The sequence below is a fragment of the Triturus cristatus genome, chromosome 8, assembly GCF_964204655.1.
Source record: "Triturus cristatus chromosome 8, aTriCri1.1, whole genome shotgun sequence".
Lineage (NCBI taxonomy): Eukaryota > Metazoa > Chordata > Amphibia > Caudata > Salamandridae > Triturus > Triturus cristatus.
This window is the reverse complement of record NC_140591.1, coordinates 985,122,044-985,142,273: the sequence shown is the minus strand read 5'-3', so window position 1 is coordinate 985,142,273 and position 20,230 is coordinate 985,122,044. Positions and strand designations below refer to the sequence as shown.

General features: G+C 45.5%; 1 protein-coding gene across 1 annotated transcript in view; it reads right to left on the bottom strand.

Moving 5' to 3' along the window:
* Positions 1–20,230, bottom strand: part of FRMPD4 (FERM and PDZ domain containing 4) — a 1,281,777-nt gene that overhangs the window by 318,545 nt on the left and 943,002 nt on the right. The window contains exon 5 of the mRNA XM_085622531.1: positions 15,693–15,738. Within this exon, the coding sequence (XP_085478657.1) occupies positions 15,693–15,738 (46 nt within the window). The remainder of the gene's footprint in view (positions 1–15,692; positions 15,739–20,230) is intronic.

Sequence of the window (20,230 nt, the reverse complement as noted above, 5' to 3'; positions counted from 1 at the left end):
TGGGGCTGCTTGACTAACCTTTGCGACTGACCGCTCTACTCACATCTATCCTATATTATCCTCCTTTTGTTGCTGCCTTGTTTATGGCAGAGCCATATTCAAGTTCGCATGCTTAGTCTCAAAGTTTCTAAATTTCAACCAGTCTCATTACTTGGCCCAGACGTTGAACATCTCCATCAGACATTGTCTCCTCCTAAGTTCAGAGTCTCTCTTGCTGTATCCCTGCCTTCAATAAGAAATGTGTCTATATATAGTGGGGCCTATTCATAAACTGCACTTTGTACTATGTTTTCTAGTACTATTGTAGTCATTCTCACATACTACAAAATGCCATTCACTAGCCTTCATGCAGAAGGCTCTGATTTCCTTTCATTTCTGTACAGAGATCTCTGACTTGACTGTGGAGACATAAACCTACGTTTTAGTGGTAAAATTGGGAGGGATGTTGGAGTAGCTGCAGAATGGCAAATAATTATAATAAAATGGGAGGGGTTAAGGAGGGGCTAAGTAGGTGTTTAGGGAGTGTTAAGGGGTGGTTTAGAGAAGGACACAAACCTAGGCACAAAAGAGTAAGCACATTGCTGTTCACAAACTGCACTTCTATAGTTACTACAGCCAAAAAGGACCCAAAACATTTTTTAATGTACTCTAGCTGAGATGTACAGCAAGTCCAGAACCACCCATGGAACCACTGGTGCCACAACACCCTCCCACACAAAATAATGGAGGTAAGGACTTAAAATAGAACTACAAAGAAAATAATGTTAAAATAATTGAATTTCTACTTTTTTAAATGTACATACATTTACTTTAATGTTAAAAGATATATATAAATGTAAAATAGATGGAATAACCAACTTTTTATTTGAAAATAAATGTGAGTTTATTATTTTTTAAATAATGACATCAATTTAAATTAATTTTATATGTAACATTCAGTAGTTTTTACAATATAACAAAACAATTATTCAAAATTAGTTTCATAGTGCTATAGCATTGTTTTTATTTTGTGCTAGATTTCAAATTAACATAAAAACTACCTTTTTATATATGTGTGTGTGCGTGTAAACATTTATTTTTTTACATTAATAAACTTTTAATACTTTCCCCATAGTTTGCTGTAGGGAAGTATCCACCTACTTGGGAAAAGATACTAGTATGAACTTTACAATTGAAAATTAGGATCAACTTCATTAATTCAGGGGGTGGAGACAAGTAAGTCTTCACTTAGCGGCTCATTATGCTGTGGGGTGGAAAGCCTCTGCCCGACAGTCGGAAGCTTTGCAACCGCATCAGAGCCCTTCCAACCGACTCAGTTGGTTTACAGTCCGACTGCCCAATTGCGATGTTCGTGGTCGGAATGTAAACCGACCGGACATTCTGACTCAGTTCTGACCGACTCCCGGAGCATTACTGTCAGTCAGAACTGCACCGTAACCCTCTATGGTCGGCGTTTCCTCCGCCGGGATTACGATGTCGGTTTACAACAGCCTTTCTGCGCCTGCCTTTCCGACATGGAAAGGCTGTCGGAAAGTGGCTTTGAGGGACCCTGGCAGGGACCCCTAGCCCTGCCGCCTACGGTTGGTGGCCGATGGGGTACCCATGCAATCCCCCTGTAAAAAACTGCACTGTGTGGCAGGCACCATGGAGTGCCTGCAACAGGGTGCAGGGTTTTACACACACACCCCATTTCCCCATAGGAGCCTGTGTTATGGCCGGGTCTCGGGGGTAACACGAGCTCCCATAGGAAACTATGGAAATACGGCCGAACAGTGTTCGGTCGTATCATAATCTGGCGGTCGATGGAGGCTTTCCGACCGTATTGAGCCCCTTAGTAGTAACTTTACAACCGAAAATGGTACACAGACAAAAGTAGTAAAGTTACTAAAAAAATGCAAGATTACATTTATACGTGTAGATTTACTCATGTGTAAATTTAGCTTTGTGAATAGATCCCTATATGTTTATTCCAGACTTCAGGTTCTTGTTATGTTACTTCCCCTTCTGGCCACCATTCTACATAATATGTTTATCTGTCACTGCAGTTAGTGCTATGTTTCAACCACTTCTAGCCACAGAGCACAGTAATTTCTATTATCTCTGCCACAGTTTTTTATTTACTCTTGCTAAGTGCTCTGAGGCTTCAGGGCCTTCTATATGATGCGTCAAAAACACTATATAGGTTAATAAAAATAGAATATACATCCTGTAAGGTGGACAGACAACTTAAGAGTGGTAGTTGGTGATGCCATTAATACAGGAGGACATTTTAGTGGGAAAGTGGGTGTGATGTATTCCGAGGTGAGTGGCAAAGTGTGTCAAACCAAGATATGTACTAATGAAGCTATAAGTTAGTCTTCAGAGTGTTAGGTTGGGTGTGAAGTCTTGCAAACATAGACCTATCAGATTAAAAAGTCAAATAACACACTAGTGGAGAGCCTGTCATGTTTGCTCCATTTCGTACAATGGGGATCAGAGGAATTGGTGTAGCCCGATCTCATCTGCACCATCTCAATGGGTTGCTGGAGTAAGAATATAGCCTTACTTTTTCGTAGTTGGATGTCCCTGCAGAGTTAGAAGGTCAGTGTATTTTGTGTAGGTCTTGAAGGGGTACAATTTTTCTTTGTCTTTTACTGTACACCTCCTCAATTGTTTTGAATATGCTTGCTTTTGGAGTACAGAAAACTTCTCTGTGTTGACCATTTTACCGTACAGGTTTTGGCAAAGGGGATTTGTTGTGCATATTATATGCTGGTGTGTTGGGCCAGTCAGAAACATCACTGAGGGTGTAGGTTGTTCCTATGTTAAGTTAAACTGTTGCAAGAGAGTTTACTGTTGTTCATGAACAGACAATGGTGGTGGGGGAAGAGGATAGGAAACGATGAGCCGGTAATCTTTGGATGTTGAGTAGGTAGCAAGAGATATATTTAGGTACAGGAGGCACTATGATAGACCAAGACTGAGAAAGGTGGGTGGTGAGTGCAGTTATTGTAGAAGGTAAAAGAGTTTGAAAAGGTGATGAGATATTATAGGCCCAAGTGAGTGAAATTGTAATGGTTTGGTGGAACTAGATTAAATTAGTCGGTGTATACGGTGTTATTCCAGGAGTGCAGTTTTGTAAATAGCCTTTAAACACCAGTTGAGAGTCTGTCGTGACAGGTAGGATTGCTCAAATCCCTTGTGAAAGTGAGCTCTAGGATCTTCATCAATTAGCCCATCTTGACCTTTGATGACAAATGCATGAAATTGAAATATGCTTTAGCAATAATGAATGGTGCCTTGCCACTCCCAGCAGAGGAAACATTCTCTTTCTTTTATTCACTCTTTGGACAAAGGGTCAAGGATTGCACTTGCATTGGACTTCAACATCTTAAGGCCACTGTTGCATTGTTGTCACACGCCAGAAAACGGTGAGAATTTGATGCAATGAGAAAAATCTATAGACATTTGTGTGTACAGTTTCCATCGCAGTTGTTTGTTGGTGCAAAAAGATGACTGCACTTCCTAGTATGCTTCGAAGGGGAAAGAGAAAACAGGAGCTATATTTCCTTTTGACAGTGTGCACTTGTGCAAAGATATTTCATATGCAGGTCACTAACATGAATCAAACTTCAACGTACAGTCTCATTTGTGTGATCCTGATTTAAAAAGTGTCATGCATTGCTATTTTTTCTGCACGCCAGTAAAATAATTACTCAAGTAATGTCTTTGGTAGGCTGAAAAATTGACATTTAGATGACTGTTATAAAGTTAAATGAAGTCTCATACCCCAGAAATCGCCTGAAATCATCTACACAAACTACACACTGTGCCCATTCATCATGAGAAATTGCTAGAAGGGGTCACACAAGACACTGTTTCCCCAACATAAGTTATCCCCTAAGAGATGTTGCCTTCGATGAGGGATGGTAGGCAAGACATACCTAATGGGATGACAGATCACGCTTTTATGGTCAGTGGGGCCCCTGACTGTTGAGAGATGCTATTGCTGGGTTCTGGTGGTGTTACAGGGTGTTCTACCATCCTTAAAATGCATGGGGAAAAACGGAATCCAAATAGTGGACGTGGAAGACACAATAAGATTCCTCGTGATTGGGAATTAAAATAAAATGAAATGAACATAACAGCGCCCCCTAACTCTAAAAGGGACAGTTGGAAACCTGGGAAACTGTGTGCCTAGCCTGGATCTGCTGTCTTTCACGGGACATGGGATCGTTATCAACTAGATGTGGAAAGGTTGAAAACTATGACACTTATATTGGGTTGGAAGTAAGAACATTGATAGGTATTGTATACTCTTATTTTTTCAGGATGGTTGTCAGCAGTTTATCTTAACTTGCCACTGACACCGGGACTTCCTGTACGTTAACCCAGCTAGTGCATTGAGTAACTTTTTTTCCACAATAAAATATTTTGGGGATTGCTTGTTGTCACCAAATATCATAATCATGATCACTTTTCCAATCCTCTCCAAAAGCTTAAAGTAGCAGTTCTATAGAAGAAGGTGACAACTTGCTTATCCAATGGAATGGGGGAGACATTTGGCAAAGCCTTACTTCTGTTAATGAGCCTTGGGCACTCTATTCCCTATTCAATTATATGAGCCTGCTGATTCGGATGAAGTGTACTCCACTATGTGCAAAAAAAATTAAAACAAACATGTGCTATTGCACCATTTGTTCCATCTATCCTAGCCCTGATGTTTGCAAAACAAAAATGAACACACAGAACACACAGGCTCTTGCAGGCATTCATATATACAAAGCCCTTCATAGATCTAGCTTTAGCCGAGACCTTTTGATTTTACAAAAAATTTTTTTTTTTTTAAATCTGTTTATTAGGTAAAATAAAGTACATTTCACATCCATCTGTGATCAGCATACAGAAGAACAAAACGTCATAACAACAGTACAGTTCCGGACAGAGTCATACATCACAGTGTGCACTTTGGAAACACGGCGCGCGCCCTGCTGTGGGCCCGCCTTAATGGCAACAGTGCAACAGTACCCCTATCAATATACGTGACTTAACCGCAATCAATCAGCAGCAGCCGGCGTTGCCTCAAGAAGGAATTGTCTGAGCGGCCCCCAAATATCTTTCGGTTGGGATGAGGCGGGCAACTCTTCTGCGTACAATTCCAAGTTTTCGTTACAGTATACCATGTCGGACAGCCACTTACTCAATTTTGGTTTGGCCACACCGTCCCATGTAAACAGAGTGCGCCGTTTAGCCAGCAGAAGAGCGACCCTCACAAACCTGCCCACCACGCCCTTCAGCTGAGGTACATGAGCCAACAGACACACCGCAGGCACGCATGGAAGCAGAGCCCCCGTCATTTTATGAATGTGAGTCAGCACCTCTCCCCAGTACTCAAACACTGGCACACAGCTCCAAGCAAGGTGCAGAAAATCCGCATCTACCTGCCCGCATCGTCTACACTGAGCCGACTCCCTCAACCCCATTCTGTGCAGTCGGGCCGGGGTATAGTATACTTGATGTAGGAATTTAAAGTGGATAATTCGCAGATTGCCATTGGGGGTCAGGCGGCCCGTCAGCTGACAAATCCGCTCCCAATCTGCCTCCGTGATCTGGGGATCTAGAAAAGCATTCCATTTTGCGAGACTAGCATCGGGGCCGCTAACCGTCTCCTCCTGCACAGCTCTGTATAGTTTAGTAAGTAGCTTCTTCTTAGAGGGGGCTACCAACAGCAATTGCAGTGCCTTGAGTGTGGGGGGCTCAGCTGGGAAACAGGGGTAGTGAGCTTTCATGGCCTTTTTGAGACGGTGACACGTATACACAAACAAAGGCGTGGGGTTCTGTATGTAGGCTAGATCGTCCTGTTCTAGATAGTGTCCCTGCGTGTACAAGTCTTGCATATGAGTGATACCAGCTTCTTTGAGCGATGTTAGAGGACCCGCCTCCCGTGTGACCGACAAGGCAGCGTGGTGCGCTAATGGCAGGGCCGGCGCATACAGCGGTAGCCTCTGTGTCTTACGGCCTATCGCCTGCCAGGCCGCAATGGTCATGTCCAGTGTGTTAATTTCAGCGCGGGGCGTGTGTCGGGCAGTGTGCGTGACCATACCTCGCAGTGGGGTGGGATGGGCGTCCCCATCCTCCACCGCTACATGCGGAGTGAAGTTGTGTGGTCCATACCAATAATACGCATATTGCGCCTGTGCGCAGAGATAGTACACGTAGAAGTCTGGCGCCGCAAATCCCCCTCTGTCGTACGGCAAGGTCAGTGTTTTCTAGCTAATTCTGGGGTGTCGCCCCCCCCAAATTAAGCGCAGTAGTTGAGCGCGCAGCAGTGCGAAAAATTGCTGAGTCAGCTTAATCGGTATATTGCAGTATAAGTATAGAAAGCGCGGAAGGACAACCATTTTTATCACAGCGATGCGGTCTGCTAGGGACAAGGGGAGATGCAGCCAGCCGTCCACCTGCCGCACCAGCGCGTCATAAGCCCTACCGTAATTTTCCCTGATCACTACCTCAGGATCACGATGGACCCATACTCCAAGATATTTTACTGGGTCTGACGTCCAAATCAGAGGGTAGTCCAAGTGGGGCTGGGACGTAATCGTCGTAAGCGGAATGATGACCGATTTATCCCAGTTTATCGTGAGCCCTGAGTACAGGCCAAATTTAATATATTCCCGGAGGACCGGGGCTAAGTGTGTTTGGGGATGTCTGATGAACAAGACCATATCATCCGCGTACATTGATATTCCAACTGGCCGATGCTTAAAATTGAGGGCAGATGCCCTGTGACATTGCCGAATCTTACAAGCCAGCGGTTCAAGAACAAGGGCGAACAGTAAAGGGGACAGTGGGCACCCCTGCCTCATACCCCTCGCAATTCGGAAAGGCCCAGACGTATGGTTACCCACGCGCACCACCGCCGATATGTCCGTGTACAAAAGCCGGATCCACTGCAGCATGACCTCCGGGAACCCCATCTTACGTAGTATGTAAAACATGTAGGGCCATTCAACGGAGTCAAAGGCTTTAGCCGCGTCCAACATGACAGCAGCTGCCGGCAACTCAGGATTAAGGATATGGAACATGGAGAAAATAGTCTGCAGATTGTGAGAGGTGGATCGCTCCGGTATAAACCCGGATTGATCGGGGAGCACCAGTCGAGTCATTAGCGGCTGCAGTTTTGTGGCCAGAATTTTAGCAAATATTTTTGCGTCCAGATTAATCAGCGACAGGGGACGATAGGAGTCGCAACTGGAGGGTGGCTTGTCCTTTTTAAGGAGAGTGATGATCATGGCCTGGCGCAGAGACGGAGGCAAGACACCAGCCTCATGGGCCTCAGCATAAAGTTCCAGTAAATGTGGGGCGAGTAGGTCGACGTAAGCCTTGTAGAATTCGGCCGACAGGCCGTCCGGCCCGGGGGCCTTTTTTTTGGGAAGAGAAAGAATAGCTTCTCGGATGTCATGTATATCTATCGGCAGTGATAGATATTCCCGATGGGAGTCGCAGAGCCACGCACACGCTATGTCCGACAAGTAGTCCGACAGAGCCGGTCCATCCACCTCCCCCTGTGTGTAGAGTGTCTGATAGCAGTCTTTAAATTGGTCAACAATGGCCTGCGGTGTGAAATGCTCCGCTCCTGTAGCATCCACGATCTTGTCTATTTGTTGATGATTCGCTCGAAATTGCAATTTAGCGGCCAGCGTTCTGCCAGGTCGCCCACCCTCACCATATACCCTAGCCACATGTCGCTTCCCCTTGTATTTTACTTCTGTGTCCGCCCATTTATCATAGTCCACAAGCAGCTCCTGTATACGAGCCAACGTGGCAGTAGATGGCGCCGCGTAATAGTCCCTCTCCAGCCCAGCAAGCGCAGTCTCAAGTCTAGCAAGTTGCCCCCGTATGTCCTTCAGAATGCCTGCGGTGGTGCCAATGCAGACCCCTCGGATCGTCACTTTAAACGCCTCCCAGAGAGACGCCTGGCCAGCCACGGAGCCCGTGTTTTCAGCGAAATAGTTGACTATGGCCTCCCTGATAGTATCTGTGTATAACGGGTCATGCAGTGCCTCTGCGCGAAAGCGCTATGTGAAGGGGCGGTGGTGGCATGTCGGAATCCGCAGGTGCAGATGTACAGGGCTGTGATCCGACAGTGTGCGTGGTAGATTGCGGACATCGAGCACCCATCTGTTAGCTTCCTCTCCCAGTAACCAATAATCCAGTCGGGACCAGCTATTATGGGCTGGTGTAATATGTGTGCCTATGCAAACCCGTTCATTCCTCAGTCGCCATACATCCACCAACCCCAGCTCCCCCATCGCCTCCCGAACACACTGAGCCACTCTAAGCGTGCGAGCTCCCGTCGGGTTTGATTTATCCACCTGTGGATTGAGATGTGTGTTGAGGTCTCCCCCCCAAAGTATCGCAGTCTCCGGCCAGGAGCGCACCGCAGCCAGCATCTGCGCAAAGGGGGAGGGATCATCCACCACAGGGCCATACATATTTAGAATCGTAACATAGGTCATGCCCAGCCTGCCTTGTACCGCCGCCCAGTGCCCTTTGGAGTCAGTAGCCGTTCGCACGGACCGGAAAGGGACACCTTTTTTGACTAGTGTAACCACCCCTCGCGCATAAGCCGAGTACGAGGAAGCGAGTCGAAACCCCGCCCACCTACACGCCATCGCGGCCTCTGTGTGTTTAGTGAGTTGCGTATCTTGCAGCAATGCCACCTGGACATTGTGTCTGTCTAAGTAGTGCAGCACCTGTCTGATTTTCTTTGGGGTATTAAGTCCGCGGACATTCCAGGTTAAGCATCTGTAGTCTTCACCCATTGTCTCTACGTAATGGTCCCAGTGCACCCCCAGCTGTCATTCTCCACATCACATCACCACTCGTGCCTCGCCTCATCATCCAAGCCCACACTCCAGTCTCATTCTCCACTTGCATCTGGAACTGTATTGAACCCCCCCCCACCACCCACTTCAGCAGCCCAACTTTGCCAAAGACAATCCCCGCCTTTACACAACATAATACAACAACAAAACCAAGAACGAGCCCGTCGCTCAACAGTGAGGATGAAAAGTGGGGAGCACCCATTGGGGGAACGCAGCGGACGCAACCACCTCCCAGTCTTTTGGGGAGGGGGCCGCCGTTCTGTGTCTAATGTTCCCAGTAAGCAGCCCACCACCCGAGGTGCCATATGTCCGCCCGGCGTGCGGCTCAGATGCCCAGCTGCAGTCCAACAGTATCGCCACGTGTGTGGCAGTCAGCGAGACCCGGCAGCGCACCCCACACCATGCTAGCCAGGAGCTGAGAGTACATGCAGGTGATACCCAGCCGGCCCCCTAGTCAGCCCCGGCCATACACCTAAGCAACAGAACATAGTAATAGCCGACAGGAAGACACAGGAGAGATAGCACGAGCGCATAACAATGCAGCAAACAGCAGATAGGAATTAGCAGCTCTGCGATCCAAGGCATTCACATAGTGTGTGAGCCGAGTAGGCCTCAACGCGGACCCCGCAGCGAATAGGTGAAGTCTCAGTCAATCATCAATTTCGGAGGTAGGAGCGGAGTGTTGTTGCTTTTTCCTCAGTGATCTAGCATAGTCCATAGCCGATTTCGGGCTAGTGAAGATTTTAGCCGCGTCATCATTGCCTATACGTAGACGCGCCGGGTACAGCATCGCATAGGGGACGTGATCTTTCATGAGCAGTTTTTTAACCCCTAGGAATTCTTTACGAGCCGCCTGGACTGTCGCAGTGAAGTCAGGGAAAAATGAGAGGATATTGCCCTGGTGGGTGATCGTGCCTTTCTGGCGAGTGATACGGAGCAGTGTGTCTCTATCCCTGAAGTTCAACAGTCTAGCTATGATGGGGCGCAGTGGAGCGCCCGGTGGCGGACGCGCAGCCAGGGATCTGTGGGCGCGCTCAACGGCAAACATGGCTGAGAGATTCGTGGGCTCACAAATGTCCCGTACCATGGTTTCGATGTAATCCTCAAGCCTACCCACATTTGTAGATTCCGGCAGACCCAAAATCCGTACGTTGTTGCGCCGAGAGCGCGCCTCAATATCCTCGTTCTTGGCCTGTATCACTGCCAGCAGCTTCGCCATGTCCGTGGTCTTATCGGAAACCTGCCTGAGGCCATCCTCGTTATCCGATATGCGCTGTTCCGCCTCGCCCAAGCACACCCCCTGCCTGTCCAGCTTAGCGGAGATGGAGTCCATGCGTCCACTGAGGGCCTCTATCTTGCCATCTATGGATTGTAGGCTGGCTTGAATGGCCGACAGCGTTTTCTCTAAGGCGGTGGGGGCCGGCGTGGTCGATTCCAACTCCGAGTCCGAAGGCAGTGAGTGCGGCGGCTTGCCTCCCTTACGCGTCTCAAACGTAAGCCGCGCCTGGGACTTGTCTGGCTTGCCCATGGTCGCCCCTCGGTCCACACCCACCCGGGCACGACAGGGCAGCAGAGCCAACAGCGGAAGGAGGCGCGCCCCCAGGCCAGGAAGGAGCAAAACACCAGGCGACAGCAGGATCCAGACAGGGGGGGAGGGGCGCAGTGCCCACCGGCCGCGGTCTCTCCAGGGGGGGGCCCACGCAGCGCACACCACTAAGCGCCAGCAGGCCCTCGCCCCACCAGCACACACGAGTAGCGCCGCAGGTCCAGCCACCGCCAACGGCGCGCTCTCCACCAGTGGCACCCCAGAGATCCCACGTCAATCCCTCGCCGCCGTCCTCCACTCAGTCCCCTCGGCAGGAGTCCGCACCACAGTGCATGCGTGTGCAGCTTTCAGGACAGGCACCCAGAACTCAGCAGCGAAACACAAGGCCGTTCAGTCAGTGCCCAGCGGAGGGGGGGGGGAAGAGGAGGTCCGACAGTTCAGGCAGCAATCACGTTCCGCAATCTGCCACTCTCTCCCCGGTCCCCCGGAACCCGCAGTGGTCCGCAATCAGTGTGGGCGTCCTGGCATTCATACACCAGCACCGGGCCGTCCGGGTCAAACACGGGGGGGGGGGGAGCGCGCCGCCGGCCACAGGGCCCACTCACCCGTACGAAGCCGGCGGCTTGCGTGGAAACCACACCGCTCGCCCCTCCACCACGCTCGCCGTGTCACCGCTCTCCTCCTCCGCCGACGTGCTCAATTCCAGGCAGCTCCAGCGTCGGTCCCGATTTCACCACTCCGCTTCTCCGACGATCACTACACAAGCGCCAGACCAGCGGCTAGGGAAGGTCTCAGCGCGATGCCACTCCTCGCCGCCCCGTTCACTCTGCGCTTCGCTGATGTACCAAAATGGCGGTCCCGTCAGGCGCCGCACCACAGTCAAGGCCACAGATCACGTAGCCACACCGGAGCAACAGTTTCAGCAGGCGCCCGACCTCGGGGCTCGATCGTGCACACCGGCACTCGGTGGCGGGCAGCTGGAAGGCAGGATACTGTAGGATGTTGGTGGCGGCCGGCGGAGCAGCACTACAGTGCGGCCATCTTGCCTCGCATCAAGCCACGCCCCCTACTAAAATTAAATGTATAATATACTTACTTTATGAGGCTTTCAGAAACCTTTCTTCATCCATTGTGCTTCTGAGGTGTCATTCACATTTTGCATACAGCATAAAGCAGTGAGACAGTCTACTTCAGTCACTGGCTAACTTCTCTTTGAATGACTGTATTTTTCTCTTTCAGAAGGAGCACATCCGCACTAAAAAATGGTTCCTTCAGTGCCAATGTTTTTGTTTTTCCATTATTGCTACTTTAGTTTTGCCTTTGTGCTTAGAGAGAGATGCGATGGCAGGACACTATCTATCTATCTATCTATCTATCTATCTATCTATCTATCTATCTATCTATCTATCTATCTATCTATCTATCTATCTATCTATCTATCTATCTATCTATCTATCTATCTATCTATCTATCTATCTATCTATCTATCTATCTATCTATCTATCTATCTATCTAACTATTTATCTGTTGAACCTGGCACTCTCTGCAAGGTCACCCCCAAACGTTTGCCTGTTTCCCTCCAATCATTGCTGAATTTGTTTTTGTTGGCCATGGGACTTTATGCACTTTACCACTGCTAGCCAGCGCTAAAGTGCTTGTGCTCACTCCCCTAGACATGGTAAAATTATCTTACACCTAATTGGCATCTTTGATTTACTTATAAGTCCCTTGTAGAGTGGTGTACCATATACCCAGGGCCTGTAAACTAAATGCTAATAGTGTACCGGCAGCACTGAATGTGCCATCCACTTAAGAAGGCCCTTAAAACACGACCCAGGCCTGCACTTGCAGCCTGAATGCAGTTTTAAACTGCCAATTCGGCTTGGCAATATAACCTCTTGCCAAGCCTTAAACTCATCTTTATTGCACATAGGTCACCCTTAAGGTAGGCCCTGGGTAGCCCATAGATGAGGGTGCTGGGCATTTACTTGTGCGGTTTACATGTCCTGGTAGTGAAAAACATCTACATTCGTTTTTCATTACTGTGAGGCCTACCTGTCCAATAGGATAACATTGGGATGCCTTATTACATTTAATAAGTGTTAAATTACAATTTTGAAAATGCCACTTTTAGAGAGTTAGTGTTTTCCTCCTTTCTGCCATTTGGTGCCTGTAGCCTCCTCTGGGCCACATGACCTGGTGTAGTTGGCATTTAGGATTTTGTGAATTTCTCCCAGATAGTCACACAATAAAGGGATTAGGTGTGCCTGGATGGGCCATCTGTTTGCAAAGTGGGGTGGCAGAGCTGGGCACAGCCTCACTTGCAACTGAATAGGCTGTTCACTGCCTTCATACAAAGGGCCTGTCACCACTGTTTTGTCCCTGCAACCCGCTTGGAGCCAGGGCAGGGGAGTCAGGAAATTCCTATCTATCTATCTATCTATCTATCTATCTATCTATCTATCTATCTATCTATCTATCTATCTATCTATCTATCTATCTATCTATCTATCTATCTATCTATCTATCTATCTATCTATCTATCTATCTATCTATCTATCTATCTATCTATCTATCTATCTATCTAGCTAGCTAGCTAGCTATCTATCTATCTATCTATCCGCTCTATCTATGCAACCATCTATCTAGCTCCTTATCAATACCTATCCATCTAGCTATGTATATATTTATGCCACACTGGCTATACAACCCTCTCTATCTGCATTTGCAGACCTCTCTATTTATCTATCTTTTCAACTCTATCTGCTTGTAATATATAGATTTACAAACACATTAGAAAAAACCCATTGGCATAAGGAAAGAGGTTGGCAGACAATGTCAGACCGATTGCATTTTTTAGGTCTGTGTTAGTGAAGACCTATTGATTTTACTACAATAGTATGTATAATATAGTTACTAATAGAGGTTTTCAGACAAACTTCTTCCATTAGTCTGTTGTTGCACCATTCACATTTTTCTTCCACCTATTCCAGCATGTATCATGAGGCAATAAGTCAGCAACTTCAGCCATTGGCTCACTTCAGTGTGAGTTAAGGCATCCAGCCATTTCACAAGGAGCACAACCACACACAACGTAGTTCCCTTCAGTGCAAAGTACTACTATAGTAATGTGAACTTTATTTAGACCCAAAAATATTTTTTCCTTGGCCCATTTTTTTATTTTTCGATTGATTAGGGCCCAAGACCTTCCTCGACAATAAAGTTTTGCTAAACCATGGAAAAACAAAACAATAATTGCAAAAAACAAAAGACTAGAGTCCAGCCCCAGATCTATTGGCTTTGACAATGCTTGTTGTTTTTTACTGTACATGCAATATGCTGGCTGACAGACCTATAGATTTCTTAAAGCACATCTAAAAAGTGTTGCAAAGCGCTGATGTTTTGGTGACATCTCACAAGAGTTACACCATTTAAAATATTCCGACTTTACCCAACATAGTTCCCTATTTGCAAGGCTATTTTTGCATGTAAAGTGGCTATGTGAGAAATCGGATGTGTGCACTCTCTGATAAAGGTAAATAAAGAAAAAGTTGGTGTGGAACTGAAGTGTGTAGGCCTGAGTCTGATTATAGAAAATAGTAGCAAAGTTAACAACAGGGTATCTCCTGATTTTAGGAACTGGTCATGTTCCCAACATATTCAGAGCTTTAATGGGGGTATAGCTGGATTAGGAGGACTCATTCATAAAATGTAGCTCATTCGAGTTAAGTGTAGTTTAGTGGTGGATTTTAGAACGTATAGATTAGAGTTAATCTGAATTTAACGTTTTAAGGGAATAACCCGTGTCCTGGGAAGACCCTCCATCATTTGATGCCTGAAATTTCAAACATATGCAGTGTAAGATGTGGATGTGCAATTCTCTCTCTCTCTCTGTCTCTCTCTCCTTCTCTCTCTCTCTCTTTTCAAAGCATACATCACGGAATGTTTAAAATGCTCCTACTGTAATGAGAATGCTCTCAGTAAAGCGCTCAGTGCTTGAAACACAAAGCCTGCGGTATAACAAATATTTTAATAAAACATATTGCCTTGAAAGACAGTGCAGGACCTCTTCTCTGTCCTTAGTATGCCTGGCACTTCATTTGTGGGACCCCTGCGTGCCAACGTCCATCTGGAATGTAAATCTCCTAACCTTTGTGAAAGAATAAAATCTTCTGTGTCCTCTTTTCATTTTTTAAGTTTTTAAAAGATGTTTATTATAATAAAATATAAATCACATTGCATTATATCATTAATAAATGATATGCTAAGAAATAACATTGAAAATCATGTCTATCTACAAATGTTCTTAATTTTAAAGTCACCTTTCCTCTACAACTATTGGGTTTTAGTTTCAGTTGTTCTCCTTGTGGCAGTGAAAATGAATGTCTGAGAGGATGATGTGATTTTTGTAAATACACAATTGGTTCATCGTTATTATCAATCGATAGCAAGCGATTTAGTTCAATTATGTGGGGTCATATTTTATAAAATAATCTAAAAATGAAACATTTATCATGCTATAATAATTGCAAATGAAATATACTTTTTGACTATACCAGTGCATAGAAACGAACAGATATCGCCTAAGTGTAGCGCTTTCTACTACCTGGTATGTGCTTCTTTACGTGCTGGTCAGTAACATTTGAGAAGCATAAAATGGAAGGAACTTCGTTTGTGTGTTACATTAAGTTCGTGTTTTGCTTTGGAATGATTTAAGGCAAGCAACAGGGAAAATCAAGCATTTCCATATCCTTACAGTATTTATCCCTCACCCCTTCCCAAATGGTGTGATTGTGGCTTGGTTCAATTGTACGTCACTCATGCGCAAGGCCTCTAGAATTATGCCATTCAGGACCAATCGCGTTTTCCACTTAATTATTCAACAACTGTACTTGCCACATAATCCCACTCACTTTTTCCCCGCATGACTTGCAGATTTAAAGAAGAGACTAGCAGAAAGAGATCTTAATCGTTTAAAAACCACATGCGGTGCTGCATAGCTGCAGACCTTTTGCAAAGCTTGAATGGTCCCCATTGCTGTAGTCAGACGTTAAACCCTTTTGGATGAGGTTAAACTTTAGTCCAACTACTATTAATCAATTTTAAAATGAGAAAATCGCAAAATAATACTGCCGCATAACGTGCCGTATTGGGCTACATTATTTGCCTTTTCTTCCTGCATTATTTAGTCATCCTTCCAATATAATTTGCTCCTCTGTTGCTTCATAATTCAAGCGGCCCTGCTTATTTAATAAATGTCCACGGTGCAGCATACTTACAGGGTAGGGCTGCACCACAGTAAGGAGGATGGATTCTTTACAGCTTCTGTAATACAAAGAAAGAGAAGAACAAAAGACTGTGAAAAAGCATACTTCAAAGTAAAGAGATGATACTGTCATGGATGTGTCAGCAACATGGAACAGTTTCTAATGCAAAGGTATGAAGTACGAGAACTGTAGGTCGACATAAGATTATATCATTTTGCAATAGTTTGGGGCACGCAAATGTAACTACCTGTCCAAAAACGAAATTGCGGGTAGAAATTCTCTTAATCTGAGACAGAAAATCAGGGGACTTTTCTGACTGCAGTTCAGATGGAGCATATTAGCTGTACTGAGTGGGAGTTTCACATAAAGGCATTTTTTTGGTGAGGGGGGAGGGGTGTAGCAGGAAAATTCCGGGAACACTTGTAATCTTAAAAGTTCGTGAATATTCACAAATGTTTTGTAGTTTGATACCTAGTCTGAAGAAATGGGACATGATTTAGGGTTTGGCAAGTCGGGGGAAGATGTTGCAAAGCGCCCACTCTCCCATTCCGCCAACCCGGTGGTTCCTCCACTTTATATATTTTTTTAGAGTTGGGGTAACTATAGGGTTAATGTTGGCAGAGCCTCCACTGACTCTGATGTCAGTAACACTGACCCAGCAATCTGCTTATCAGAAGCCACTTGGTCACAGTAATAGTGGTCCCGTGACCATCGCCCAGTATCCCGCCCATGTCTGAAATGGAAAGAGGGAGGGAAAATATTAAGTGACCTCCAACGGACGGAAAAATTAACTACCACATTGAAAGTTTTTTTTTTAACAAAAAGTTTGCAAAGCTTTAAACATAATGCCTGATCGGCAAACATCACTGCTTTAAAAAGATCCATAGCGGCCCCCTATACAGTCGAGAGATCCCCACCTGAAAGGAGAGGAACTCTAGATACAGCAGGTGGTTCTCCACCAGGGGAGCAAAGGACATCCCTCCACCAACCTGGTGGGATGAGATTTAATGGCCAAGAGATAAATACAGCCTACACTGTTGTACAGAATTTATTAAATGCCTTTCCAAGGATGGACACCAAAGGTTCACCCCCCTGTTTTATGGAGGCATATGGGAATGGCTTTCTCCATTGTGAAAAAATGTTTTCCAGATGGATTAAAAAAGCTGAACAAAAAAAGTGCATCACTGACAGAATATTGAAAACAGAAATATCTTGTGTACATAATATTATGTAAAAAATATTGAGGACCAATATATTGAGAAGGTAAGTGCAAATAGGTAAGTATAGGTTTACTAAGATTAACTTAATTCTTAGCACCACATCTTCGAACCTTGAAGATATATATATCGTCAAGGTACATATGTATGGAGCAATCTATAGTAAAACCTTGCTTAACTATAGAATGTTACCTATCGATATTTGTGTCCTTGATATTCTTAACACAATATTTTGGTCACAATATTTCTTTTCCGATATTCTGTCTCAATACCGAGTAAAACGGAATATCTATGATTTACATTAATTCCCGGGCATACTTTTCTATGACCGCATAAGTTCCTTAGAATGTATACATTGATGCAAATGAAAGGTGTAATATAGCACATCACTCCATCCGGCTTCAATAGATTTTGGCATTTAAATATCTCACCAGTTCCACTCACATTCACATCTGAGTAAAGAACAAAATGCTTGGAATGCCAAGAGTAATTAATTCAGTTAACAATTAATTCCACAGAAGACAGACTGAAATTACAGTATTTACAACTATACTTACTATAAACCCTTCCATTAACATTTAGTTGAGCACTGAGCCTTTATTTACGGGGTTGGGACGTCCATGGTACACCATTCCTTATATGCACTCTCATTTGATTTAAAAGTTACTTTAAAGTAAATAACAGACTTTGCAATTACAACAGGACCAATATATAACTCCGAGTCTCCTGTCCAGTACACAGTCATTTTTCTTATTCCTTATACTTGTGTTTCACGGTCTCCCCAACACATTCCTGGGGCTTATATTAGCTTTCTGTTTGAGTCAGATCTAACTTTCTTATAGCACAGTTCTTTGCTGTGACATTTCTTAACACTTATGTTGTCGAGTTTACTTTCCCTCCAGGTTCTAATTTCTGCCCTGTACAGCCAACAGTAGTCTTACTCGTACAGAAGATGGGAGGGGTGAATGAGATTGAGGAAAGGGATAAGATGGGGACACCCGATGATTTCTAAAGCCCCAACCTCCAACTCTCCAAGGGACTACCCAAAGGGCTCCCCATGGGGCACAAACTGGGAACCACCATGGCACCAACATTTTCTTCTGAATTTCATGAGGTTTCTGGATGGATTAACAAAGGGTCTTTGGGCCATATGTATCAAAGGGTTTTACCCAATCTGTGTCTATGGGAAAATGTGTTCATACATATGGCCCAAAGGGAGTCAAAGAAGTTTGGGAGAAAACATTAACCGAGACACCTGGGATACAGGAGATTGTCCTGAAAAAAATATTCCTGTCTTTGAGGAGATTCTCTTTGCAGAGGCACGGCCATGAGAAGTTGTGTTCTTGTGTATTCAGAAACATAGAATGACCTTTAGTAGGCTGACTCCCACAAATATTACAAGAATTTGGCATCTGCGCCTTCTTCATGCGATAATTACAGTTGTAAAATGGTCAAGAGGATGTGACCTTTGCTTAATTAAGTATTCAAGAGGAGTTGATATTTCATTTTGGAGATGAAAGAATCACCTTCTGCTGTTGGCTCAAATTGACCCTTTCTGTTCCTATCCAGGGACATTTTGAAAGCATACTTGCTGCCTGATACACCGTTAGTGCCTCTATGCTCTGAAATTTGAATTACATGGACAAAGACGATCTCTTTTACAAACTGTGGCAGGCATAAGGATATAAAGGGTGAAACTTGGTCACTTCTACACTTTTGGAAACTTTCTCAGTTTTCCCCCAGTGGCCTAGCTAGCCCTGCGTTTGCCGAGTGGGGTGGGGGTGGTGGTGAGATTCTTCAGACTACCGCCCGCGACGACTGAAGAGCAACGGGGGGGGGGGGGGGTGCTGGCGATTGCTGCCCCAGGACGGCAAATAAAAGCGGGGGCTACCTCCCCGAAAACACATGCCGCCTGTGGTGGACTGCCCCACCCCCCCTTGCTACGCCACTATTTCCCCCACCTTTCTATGACAGCCTCTGACTTTCCAATCATTGTGTAGCACTTGGTACCGGTGCAGTGGTATCTACAGTGCAGTGTGGCAAAAGCACTGATATTTTCACACCACACTGCACACTCTCTTTCGAATGGAAGTTTTAAAGGACTACAAACTGCGAGCAACTCTAGGCTCTAAGGTGAGCAAAAAGAATATGCAAATTCCTAGGCAAAAAAACAATCTTCAGGAGCAGACAGAACGCATGCAGAGGGATCACCTTAGTCATCAGAAAGGGGCATGGATGGCAGAAGCCAGTAACCCATGCCTTAAAGCCAGAGCAGTGTTTTCACCAAAGTCTTTCCAAAAGAGCACCACCATCAGTGTGCAGTCATTGCACCACTGCAGCTTCCGCAAACTCACTGAAGAAAGTAAAGGAGCACGGTAAAATAACATACTTACTGGAGGCTGATTCTAACTCTCTATAGGACACCATAAAGGCAATGCCAATCATCAGTTCCAGGAAGGAAAGTTTAAAGAAGTTGAGGACTTAAAGTGATAGCAAGAATGGATAGTAGCTAGGGACGGGAGAGTATTTCCACCAGAACTGCTTTCCACTGAAATCTATGAGTTACTGAATGTCATCCGCTTTTTTAGCCATTCTAACTGGCTGCCTGAAGCCAATTAAATTGGCATCAAAATAGACACCAATTCTTATTGGTTGTAGAGGGAATTTCAAGTGGTTGAACCTTCAAAGTAATAGCAAGAATTGACAGTATATAGGGATGAGATAGGGATGATAGGGACCGTGAATTTCTGTACCTCTGCTTGCACTGGACATCTATATCTTTATTGTAAAGTAAAACCGGATGTCAACTGTGAGAAGTTGGCCTGGTATATGATGTCCACTAATAAAAGTGAAAAACACACAATTGATGGACGGAATGCAAAACAAATCCAAACATTCACCCCCAGTCAAGAGAACTGTGTTAAATCCATCATTCTTTTGCTCACCACGCCACCCCAGTTTAGACCTGGCCATATGCAAATCAGTCTTGACCCTATGCCTGATGGGAACAGTCCAGCCCAAACTGCCAAGCCAAGTCCTCCCTGGACCGGAAACAAGCATCCCAGGGCCGGTTTTGAGGTTTCACCCCTCATCAGCCAGGATAGATTGAATCCAGTGGCACAGTGAGCCCTGGACCCACTTCTGGGCAAACCCGGCGCACTTAGGGCAAGAAAGCAAAAGACACACAATTGATGGACGGAACGCAGAACAAATCAAAACATTCACCCCCAGTCAAGAGAACTGGGTTAGATCCATTATTTTGCTCACCATGCCACCCCAGTTAAGACCTGGCCATATGCAAATCAGTCTTGACCCTGTGCCTCATGGGAACAG